Below are 11,840 nucleotides of genomic sequence, written 5' to 3' on the forward strand. Positions count from 1 at the left end.
TGGTTGTGATTATTATTATTATTTTCATGTTTTTTTTAGCATTTGGTTTTCTTTGATTTGGTTGTTGATCCTTTTATCGTTAATAATGCTTTGCTGGTAGGAGCAGAGGAAATGAATGAGGCATATAGTTGCAACAGCATTCAGGAAGTATCAAGAAAAGCTCACATGCATGTGTCATCCGTGTATAAGGTTCTGAAAAGATACGTGTATTTTATCAAAAGTAATAATGTTGAAACAAACAAACAACAAGCTGTCAAATCATCTTCAAATGCAGAAAGGCGATGCACATAATGAAGGGGGCAGCAAGTACATGGAGGCAGAAAGCATGTACCTGAACTAGCTAGCTAGCTAGCTGAAACCCTCCCAAAGTGCAGCTACAGCAACAAGAATCAAAAGCTTACTAGCACTAATAATCAGCAAGCACTGGCCAAGGATATTGCCACACACAGTTCTACTACAGCAAATAAGCAAAACAAAAACATAAGACTGAAGAGGAGGGAGGACAGGGAGCTGTGGAGTGAGCAGTGGCTGCTGCTCAGGGCCCAAGCTGGCTGTGCATGCATGTGCAGTTATTGTCACAATTGAATGAAGCAGCTGCCGTCTCCCCATCAAGCAAGGGAAACCATATCTTCTCTGCCGACCTGGAGGAGGGGCTTCAGTGAGATGCATCCAGACTCCAGAGGCTGCCTTGTGCAAGCTTTTGTCTCTGGATTCTGCTCATATCATATCATATCATATCATAGCCTGCATGATGAGGAGGGCATCAGAAGCAAGGCAGGTTCTAGATGGCAAGAAAAGCAAATTTTGTACATGGAAATTACTTGATTGCCCTGGGAAATGAAAGAGGGGGCCTTGATGTTACTGACCACCTTGATTGCCCATGATGTCCTACCTTGAGCACAGGGCAACCATGGTGTTCTGGTTGGGAGGAGACTGTCACTTGCCAGCACAGCTACAATCTACAAGAAGGCCTAGGTTAATAAAGCACTCAGTCCATGTCACTGCCACTTATGGCATCCATGCTCAAAACATGTATGGACATGCTCCTTGTGAAATTATACATGGCTGCTTGATCCATCTGCTCATGTTCAGTTAATTTAAGATAATGCAACCATGTGATCATTATTATTATTAATATTATTTCCCCTGCCTAATATGAACATGTGCACCTGCCGCATTACATTTATGTTTTTTGGGAGGAAGCGTTGCGATCGCTGTCGGAAAATCGATAATCAGATTTCCTATGCAGTAAACAGAACTGTTGAGGCCTGTGTGGAGTCCAAATCACAGCTCTCTCAAACGCAATTGGGACAACAGTGTGTGAAAAATTTCGGATCTGCACAGCAGTGACCAGATCCACAGAGCAGAAAAGAAAAACGCTTTCGTTTCTTTGTACATGAAAAGACATATGTGAGACAACTCTCTCCAAAGCAGAATTCTCTCTGCCCAACCAGCAAAAGCAGGCAGCAGGTTGGAGCTCTCACCCATCCTCAGATAAGCAGCAGGGACAGGTGAGATATAAGTTACAAAATAAACAGCAATCTACGCTGGACCGTATAATTCGCTTTCCCCGTTTCGACGAAACTTGTAGGATCACTTCTCAAGAGGGATGGTACATTTGGTGTGGAGAATGTGGCTCTGTAACTCTGAGCGTTCCCCCGAGATCCGCGGGTACCAGAGGAACAAGGGAGTGGAGAACGTCTGTTATCAGCGGTCTGTAACTCGGTTCGGGCTGCACGCATAGAACGGCCACCGCCGCAACCTGCACAGGCATAGAGAACAACAGACTAAATAGTTGGAAAGATAAATGTGTCTACATTGGAGAATAATGGCAGTTTGTTCATGATGGGTACTTGGTATAAGTGCTTTGGGTCCATTGTGTCCTTGATCACTGGGTCGATGATGTTGGGTAGCTTCGATCTGTCGGTTAGCTGAGGCATGGCCTGCGTGTGGTTTTGAACATGTCAAATGATATTACTGTACAGATAAATTCGAAGAATGCTCTATTGCGACAAAAATATGAACACTGAAAGAGAGCTAGTTACTTCCGGAGGTTGTTAATCAAATTGTGAAATCCAACTAGATTACTCGATGCCCTGGTAAGTTGAGAGCAAGAAATGCAGATTACCCATGACACAATTGATTGGCACTGAGATGGTGACATCTTCTCAACAGGCTTCCTCCCCATCAAGAGCTCTAGAAGAACAACTCCAAACGCGTAGACGTCGCTCTTCTCGGTCAACTTCCCTGAAATTGACACGGCCGCTAAATAGTTACATGGTGAAAGGAGAATTTTGCGGTTCAGAGCTTAAATTTCGTAACACAAATAGAAGTAAAATTTTAGCACAAAAGGAATGCCGCACCATCTAATAAGTACTCGGGAGCTACATATCCCAAGGTCCCAGAGATCTTCAGGTTCCCCTTGTCAAGATTCCCACTTGTCACTGCAAGGCCAAAATCTGCAATCTGTGCGATCGATAAGTTAAAAAAAGGTGCATTCCAACAAGGTTACCTGCAGTGAACAAGTAAAAAAATAAGTTGACCTTAATGAAAAGTTGAAGCAGTGTACCTTAGCATTGAAGTCTGAATCCAAGAGTATATTAGACGATTTCAGATCCCTATGGATGACTGGTGGATTGCAGTGCTCATGAAGATACTCTAATCCCCTGCCCAGTTTCAATTTACCATATTATACAAACAGACAGTCATCGGCACATGAATTGAAAAAATCATCGCTCGGGCTCGGTGCGAAGTAAAGTGATGTGATTATAAGATGATAAGAACCTGGCCGTGTCGAGCGCGATCTTCATCCGGACGTGCCAGCTCATAGCCGATCCATGTGAAGGCCCTGAAGACAATGCATCAAAAGCTCCCAATCAGGAAGATCTCAAGAAAGAGCTGCAGCCAATAAGTGGGCAGGGCCAATCATGGAAAAGGCCATACACACACACCATGCAGTTGTGTCTCCAATGATCCCTTCTCCATGAGCTCATAAACAATGTAGTGATTGCCACCATGGACGCAGAAGCCCAGGAGGGACACTATGTTGGGGTGCCTGATCCTGCCAAGCAAGTCCAGCTCATTCTGCCCAACAACCACAGCACAAGCATTTTAGTTTCACAGCATGAACCCACCACTAGCACTTGTGGAGGCAATGGACAGTGGTAACAAGGAGGCAACATTCACCTCGAATTCCTTCTCGCAGTCCGGCCCGCCGCCTTCGAGCCGCTTCACGGCCGCGGTGGCGCCGCCGTCGAAGGCCGCCTTGTAGACGCAGCCGAAGCCGCCGACGCCGAGCACGTTGCTCTCGCTGAACTTGCCCGTCGCCGCCTCCAGCGACGGGTACTCGATCATGGCCACCAGCCCCTTCTTGCTCATCTTCACCGTGTTGAACTTGCTCAGGATGGGCACCAGCGTGATCCCCTTTGTTGTGGTGTCTGAACAATGTGTAGGTAGATGGTCTGGCTCAATCTCAAGCAAGCACAATTATGAGCTGAAAAACCAATTGAGGGTGAGGCAGATGAGGCAGGACCTGGTCTCCGGGCGGCCTTGCCGTTGGGGATCTGGCGAGACCGGCGCCACATGGTCCAGGCGTAGAAGGTGGTGAGGAAGATCATGATGGTGGCGACGGAGGCGAGCACGGTGGCGATGACCAGCTCCCGGTGGTAGTGGTGGTGCCTCTCCACCGTGATCACTGCAACACATAGAGGAGTTGGAATTGGGCGCCTGGGCAATTCTTTCAAGAAGCTCAATCTATCTACCAACTCGAGAAGATGATGAACAGTCGAGCTTTTTATTGTGGGGTTACATCAAAAATCTTTGGAACCACTGGCCCTTACCTGAACCTGAAGAGAGATTTGAATTTTGGGGGATGCAGTGGATTCTAACGGAACAAGCGGTTTAATGGCATTAAACTCGATCCAGAATTTCCGCAGTGACGTTAAAGGGAGAGCAGGTTCTGCTCCCCTGGAAATTTGAACGGAATGTGAGATCCCAAAAGGCAGTTTTTGGCCGCAGAAGTCGAATAAAAGGAGGGAAGGAAAAAAATTCCCCATCTACTAGTAGAAAACTAACAAACGCATCGTAATTCGTTGCTATTTGCGAGAATGAAATCACAAAGATCCGAGATATGCAGAACAGCTCCGATCCAAAATAAATTCGCAGAGGAAAAAACTCTGAACTTGCTAGACGTTCCGAAGTTCGGATAGAGAAAAGCAAGAACACACACACACACACACACACACGCAGAGGAATTCAGAAGAAGAAAGGAGAAATGCAGGCCCTGAATCATGGTCCCTCGGCGGCGGCCGCGCACGTACCGATGGGGGGAGGCGCCAGAACCACCGGAGAGGAAGAAGAGGATGCGGTCCCATTGGCGGCGGCGGCCAACGACGCCGGCGCCGGGGAAGAGACCGCGGCCCTCCCGCTGGCCAGCGAGCACGAGCGCAGCAGCAGCAGCAGCAAGAAGAGGCACATGAGCGGCAATGGATGCGGCGCCGCCGGCATCTCCATCCGCCAACCCGCCTATCCCCTGACCTCTCGATCTCTATCCTCTGCTCTCCCTCTCTCTGGAAATCCTAGTGGGGGGAGGAGAGCACAAGAAAGCTGGCGGCATGGGAGTGAGGGAACCCGAAGCCGGAAGAAAAGAGAGGAAAAGCGGACGGAGGAGTCAAAAGCTATAAACTAGCAGCACTCATCCTCGCCGGGGTGACACGCACGGGGCAGAGGAGAAAGAGGACACTGGTGGACCGGCCGCGCGGGGGCCATGCGGCAGAGGCAGAGGGATCACGGGCGGGCGGCAGTTTACCCAAGGGATAGAGGTGATCATGTGAGGCTGCAGTACACGTGAGGATTTTATCAATGGCGATTGAGTACTTAGAGATGACAGAGGAATTCCTTGTTGCGTTGCGAGCGCCCTCCCTTGGCCGCTTCTGATGTTGCTCCAACTGCAAACCCCTGCCGTGGTTTGGACCCTTCTTCTTTGTTGCCGTTGGAGGCGTGCGTTTGTTTGGACGTGTCAGGCGGGCGCCATGGCGGCCGGCATCGAAGGTGAAACGAACAAGACCCGTTCCTGAGGTGCGTACAAATATCTCGTCTCCTCGGAAGGCTCATTTCGAATAATTTCCCCCACGAGCTCTTTATACTCACGAAACGAATTTTACCCAAGCCGTCGGTGAGGACATCTCCGACGCATCCTAAATCGGACACACTAAACGTCCGCGGACGCATCCACATGCACGGACACGAGAGCCGGCCGTCTAACCGCATGCACCAAATGTCGGCCCGGCCTCCAGGTAAGATGGTGATCACGGGTCTCTGACTATTTCTTCAATTTCTTGTGTTCTTGCAGCGCTGGCACCCGATGGCTAGAGAATGGGCCAGGTGCGCCTGGGGCGGATGCTGGAGGCACTTCAGGCCTCGGCCCGTTGACTAGCTTCTCCGGCGCCCCTTGATGTGGTGAGCACTTGGTGGTCTTTTTTTAATGCCTTTCTCGTATGTTTTGTTTGGGCTTGCTTGTGTTGTGGCCTGAGCTGACTATTTTTATCTGTATGTTGCTACTTGGTGTGTGGATTGATTGGTTGCTTTATTTATAAAGCGGGACGAAAGCCTGTTTCGAGATAAGCCTCCTCCATTTTGAGATGCATTTGTTGATCAATAACAATTTATAATAGTTCCAAACACATGCAATCAGAACCAAAAGGGTTGGTTGCGTGCGCAGCTCCGGCTGAGAGTCATCCACTTGTCCGTCCTCCAAGCCGCCTTCCTCGTGGATGATGTCCAACATCTCCCCGTCGTCAGCCGTTGTCATGAGACAAACTCGCAAACAGAGAGCTGCCCGTTAGTTGATCCACCCCCGATGTTCGTTACTGGACAAGCTGCAGCGATGGTGAGTCATCGAAAATGATGGGCGTGTTGAGGTCGACGCTCCATGGGATGTGTGGGGCGTATGTGCCCGAGGAATGTTGTTGATGAACAAGCTTCTTGGCAGCATAGTAGTACGACGGTTCCAGCTGCCCCGATAGGGCGGCGAGTGCAATGACCCCGCCCCCTGCGTACTAGCCTTCTTTGCCTTAAGAGGTGGCGCATCACAGGCCTCCACATTTGGTACCTCCCTGCTCATCTGTGTGTGGCGGTACAAGTTGCTTGTCACCAAGTTGATGTTGTGGGTGGCCACCACCTCCAGCTTCGGCAGCAACTCGGACATCACGACCGAGCCCATGTGGCGGTGGTCGATGAAAGGGTTGGAAGTGGAGTGGAGGGTGATGCTCAGAGCGAAGAGCGTGTGAAAGCATGAGTTTGGCGCGGAACGAATATGGAATGATCCAAATGTACCGGCTCCGATTGGGTTTTGGATGAGCCGAGGGTGTCGGAGTCCTACATGGCGGAGGTCCGACACCAGCAAACCTCCCTCGTTGGTGCCAGTTTATGTAAATTCGAATACGCGGACGTGTCCGTGAACGTTTATGGCACAATGTTGAATGATAAAAAAGTCCAAACACCAAAGTTCGTACGTTAGGGCAGCTCCAACACTACTGTCGTATCATCTCATAAGGGCATCTCCAACGCTAACCCGCAAATTTCCTCCCGCACTCATCCGCGGACAGGAGGGACCGGTCCGCTAACACGGATGCGCAAGCTGACAATCCAACGCTATCTGCATACATTCGACTCCATTTTTTAAGTCTGCACGCTCAAATAGCCGCATATATAGTCTAGAAAAGTTCAAATGTCCAAATACAATAGTAGTTCCACTTTAAAAAAGTTCAAATGTTACACTACAACACTAGTTTTCCCCTTTAACCGTCCATAGACGCTCAATCAGAATTTCCTTCAATTGCTCGTGAGTTGCTCGATGCCAAATTTGTTAATGTATTTGAACACACTCTTCAAATGCGGTCAGATTCTGGTCTGGAAGTTAAAAAGGATCATCCATGTTCTCAAATTCAAGAGTCGCGGCAACATCGTCACCCTCATCCTTCATGATCATGTTGTGCATGATGACACAACAGGTCATCACCTCCCACAAGGTCTACGGATCCCATTGTTTAGCAGGTCCATGAACAACTGCAAAACGTGCCACAGAACTTCAAATGCCCTCTCAACATCCTTTTCTAGTTGCCTCTTGTTTTTGGGTAAAGCGAGAATTTTTCTGGCCAATTGGGGTAGAGATGTTGTTGACAAAGGTATCCCATGAACGGAAGGAGAGAAAATGGGAGGATGGAGGCACGGGTTGAGTGGTTTTTGGTGGGGCGAGGGTGTCGGGGTCCTATGTGGCCGTTGTCCGGACTCCCACGAAGCCCACATGCTTTTCTCGGGTTTGTGGGAAAAAGTATGTCTGGACCGCTCAGCGGATTGATACATGCCTACGTTAGATGACACAATATATTTGAACCGCGCAGTCCAGATGCTTGCGGGCGGTTTGAGAATGTGCTTTGGAGATGCCCTAAATAGATTTGGATAAATTACTAAAAACAACCATACCTCTCAAGTGCTAGTATACTGCAACAAAAACACTGAAGAAAGAAACCACGAAAAGAAGCAAAAACAAGGGGGAAGCTAGCTGAAGCAGACTTGCAACTTGAAAGAGGGATTAGGGCATCTCCAACACTGACCCGCAAATTTGCTCCGGCATCTGTCCCCGGACAGTGGGAGGGCCAAATACAGTAGTAGTTCCACTTTTAAAAAGTTCAAATATTACACTTCAACACTAGTTGTCCCCTTTAACCGTCCATAGATGCTCAATCAAAATTTCCTTCAATTGCTCGTGAGTTGCTCGATGCCAAATTTGTTGATGCATTTGAACACACTCTTCAACTGCGGTTAGATTCTAGTCCGGAAGTTAAAAAGGATCATCCATGTTCTCAAATTCAAGAGTCGCGAGAGCATCCTCACCATCATCCTTCATGGTCATGTTGTGCATGATCACACAACAGGTCATCACCTCCCACAAGGTCTCCGGATCCCATTGTTTAGAAAGTCCATGAACAACTGTGAAACGTGCCACGGAACTCCAAATTCCCTCTCAACATCCTTCTCTAGTTGCCTCTTGTTTTTGGGTAAAGTGAGACTTTTTCTGGCCAATTGGGGTAGAGATGGTGTTGACAAAGGTAGCCCATGAACGGAAGGAGAGAGTGTTTTTGGGTGGGGCGAGGGTGTCGGGGTTCTACGTGGCTGTTTTCCGGACTCCCACGAAGCCCACATGCGTGTCTCGAATTTGTGGGAAAAAGTATGTATGGACTGCTCAGCGGATTGATACAGGCCTGCATTAGATGACACAACATGTTCGGACCATGCAGTCCAGATGCTTGCAAGCGGTTTGAGAATCTGCTTTGGAGATGCACTAAATAGATTTGGATAAATTACTAAAAACAACCATACCTCTCAAGTGCTAGTATACTGCAACAAAAACACTGAAGAAAGAAACCACAAAAAGAATCAGAAACAAGGGGGCAGCTAGCTGAAGCAGACTTGCAACATGAAAGAGGGATTAGGGAATTGATGAGGATACAGACCTGGGGTAGGGTCATAGGCCTGACCTATACGTCCTACCCAAGGTCACTACCCTAGAAGATAAAAAGACCAAGAGTCAGCAGGAGAACACCAGTCGAGTACGTCGAGTACAATCCACTCGACGGTTACCCCCTACCGTCACTCGATTATATGGTGAGTCACTCGACTGTATCGAAGACCAGGAGTCGAAAGAGCACACAACGGCCGGACGGTCACTCCTTAGTCTTTATGAGCATTAAGAATACTTAAGACTGGTGTTACCAGTAATGCCCCTTACTTTATGTACATTAAGCCCCTTGTAATGGAGGAGGGCGGGGGTCCTGGCGCACTCTATATAAGCCGTCCCCCTCCTCTGGGACAAGGGTTCGCACCCCCTGTAATCCAACATTCATAATCTAATCGACCGCCTCCGGGCACCGAGACGTAGGGCTATTAGTTCCTCCGAGAAGGGCCTGAACTCGTAAACCTCGTGTGTACACCTTCACCATAGCTAAGATCTTGCCTCTCCATACCTACCCCCTTTCTATTGTCAGTCTTAGTACCACAACAGTAGGCGCCCACCATGGGGCAGGTGTCTTAGCGACTTGTTGGTGAAGTTGCAAGTTTTACCGATCATCATCATCATGGTTTCCGGCGGCAAATTGGCTGAGGGCCACGAGATCCGTCTCAGCGCGCTCGTTTTCGTCGCCGATGACTCCGCGTGGCTTCAGGAAGCTCCCCTGGACACTGAGGCGCTCCCCGTCCGAGGGGCGACGCACTTCCGTGCGTGCGTTCACGGCGTCCTTCTCCGGCAGCCGTCGACTCAGTATCAGTCGGCTCCGATGGTGTTTTCCCTCCCCGTTGTTCGCCGACGCAAGCGATCCGGTCGATCGCGGCTTCAGCGGTGGGTAAAACACGTGGTGGCTCGGCATTCGACCACCCATCAAGTTGCGGCAATCGAGCCCGACGAAACTCTCCATGGCCTGTTTGATCTGTCGACTGGCTCCGCGGAGACCGCATCCGAGTGCGATAGCAGCAATCCTGCGACTGAGGTCTTGATGGTCGATGGGCCTCACAGCCCGCCCGGTTTCTGTCGCGAGGGCGGAGGAGACGGAGGCGGTGATCCGTCGCGCATCCATGAGGAATACCGACCCAAGCCCCTCTCTTCGTAGCAGAGGGAAGAAATTCGTCGCCGCAACATGGATGCACTCCACACGCCCATTGTTGGAGAAACCCCCGAGGCTCGAGCCTTGGAGGAGGTGCTCTTGTCTAATTTGGCTGAGCACACTCGACTGGATAACCTTCAGCGGACCCTTGACGAGCGCGCTCAGGAGCGGATCCATGAGTCCAGTCGACGACAGCTTTTTCCGCCTCCACCTAAGGTATACCGCACTCCAATTCAGAATCTCACAGTTGCGGCCTGAATAGCAGAGTCAATCCAACCTTCCCAGTCGGAAGCTGGCAAAGGGTTGATGCAGATCCGGGCCCTGCTCAGGGCAGCAGGAGAGCAAAATACAGCAGTATCTCAGTCACGGAATAGGATTCACAGCAGATCCGTTGCAGCGGACATGGTTCAGTCGGCTCACAGCCCAAGATCGCCTCTGCGGCATGAAGGCCGTGGGCAGTATGTCCACTCGACTGTGACAATCACCGTCGAGGACCCATGCCTCCCCCGAGGAGTGCGTCGTATGTGCCTCGGCGGAACGATGACAAGCGCCGTCACAGTGGTGAGCGCAGGGCTTCAGTCGACCAAAGGGAACAGGGCTTCGACGCGAGGTCTATCCTCGTTCAAGGCCTGGTCGACCGGAACAGAGCACACAGAGAAGACCCTAGCAGAGATCGTCCAAGTGGCAGCCGAGTGCATGTTTCTGGTCCTGAGTGTTTTAGCAGGGCCATCAGGGCAGCAGTGATACCTCCCAACTTCAGGTTGGCGTCCGGGGTCAGTAAGTTCACTAGTGAACCCAAGCCTGAAACTTGGCTTGAAGATTACCAAGTGGCTGTTCAGATTGGAGGTGATAACGATGAGATAGCGATGAAGCATCTCCCTCTTATGTTGGAAGGGTCGGCCCGAGCGTGGCTGACTCAGTTGACTCCGGGCAGTATTCACAGTTGGGAGGAGCTATCTCGAGTGTTCGTGAGAACTTTTGAGGGCACGTGCAAGCGACCAGCAGGATTGCCCGAGTTGCAGCATTGTGTGCAGAAGCCGAATGATACTTTGAGGGAGTTCATCCAGAGATGGACCACCTTACATCACACCGTTGAGAATGTATCAGAGCATTAAGTTGTATGTGCTTTCAAGGAAGGCATCAAATACAGGGAGTTGGTCTTGAAATTTGGTCGAACTGGGGATATGACTCTGACTCGAATGATGGAGATAGCCACCCGGTACGCTAACAGAGAAGAAGAGGATCGACTCTATAGTGGGAAGAGCAAACCAGTCGGCCAAGAGGCCGGTGGAGGTAACTCCAGTCGGAAACAGAAGCGTAAGGCCAAGCCAGCGGCACCTAGAGAGATTGCGGCAGTGAATCAAGGAAAGTTTAAGGGAAAACCTAAGGGGCCCTAGCCCCCTAAGAAGGTAAAGGATCAAGCAGGGAATGTCGTGCTGGATTTTCCATGTCACATCCACACGAAGAAAGATGAAGAAGGTAATCTGATTTACCCGAAACATACAACTCGACAGTGTCGACTCCTGATCTAGCAATTCCGAGAGAAACATCCCAATCAGAAGGAGAAAGAGTCGGACAAAGACGAAGATGAAGAGGAAGACGACGGTTATCCCAAAGTCAATTCCACTTTGATGATTTTTGCTGATGTTAAAAGCAAGAGTCGATTGAAGGTCATCAACAGCGAAGTGAATATGGTCGCTCCTGCGGCAATGACCACCTACCTGAGATGGTCTCAGACAACCATCACGTTCGACCAGTCTGACCATCCTGCTCGTGTGGCCATCCCTGGGAGGCAAGCACTGGTGGTCGACCCTGTGGTTGGGGGCACTCGACTGACCAAAGTACTGATGGATGGTGGCAGTGGTCTGAACATCCTTTACGCTGAATCCTTGAAGGGGATGGGCATTCCGATGTCCAAACTTAGCGAGAGTGAAGTTTTCATGGAGTTATCCCTGAGAAGAAAGCCGAATCACTCAGCTAGATCGCCCTCGACGTGGTTTTCGGTGATTCCAAGCATTACCATAAGGAGAAGTTGACATTTCAGGTCGTGGATTTCCAGAGTGCCTATCATGCCATCCTGGGTAGGCCAGCCTACGCCCGCTTTATGGCTTGACCATGTTTTGTGCATCTCAAGCTGAAAATGCCTGGCCCCAAAGGTGTGATCACAGTTACTGGTAATCGGCA

At 50.0% G+C, this 11,840-nt stretch overlaps 1 protein-coding gene across 1 annotated transcript; it reads right to left on the bottom strand.

Annotated features, from left to right (window-relative positions):
* Window positions 1-1,321: 1,321 nt before the first annotated feature.
* Window positions 1,322-4,821, bottom strand: LOC123160109 (probable receptor-like protein kinase At1g80640). The gene is made up of 10 exons (XM_044577929.1): window positions 4,320-4,821; window positions 3,533-3,694; window positions 3,187-3,437; window positions 2,952-3,084; window positions 2,785-2,848; window positions 2,570-2,666; window positions 2,364-2,466; window positions 2,129-2,247; window positions 1,854-1,943; window positions 1,322-1,762 (listed from the first exon to the last, which is right to left on the bottom strand). Exons 1-10 carry the CDS (start codon window positions 4,510-4,512, stop codon window positions 1,601-1,603), a joined length of 1,374 nt encoding a protein of 457 aa, XP_044433864.1. The 5' UTR covers window positions 4,513-4,821; the 3' UTR covers window positions 1,322-1,600.
* Window positions 4,822-11,840: the final 7,019 nt, after the last annotated feature.

The sequence above is a fragment of the Triticum aestivum genome, chromosome 7B (assembly GCF_018294505.1).
Source record: "Triticum aestivum cultivar Chinese Spring chromosome 7B, IWGSC CS RefSeq v2.1, whole genome shotgun sequence".
Lineage (NCBI taxonomy): Eukaryota > Viridiplantae > Streptophyta > Magnoliopsida > Poales > Poaceae > Triticum > Triticum aestivum.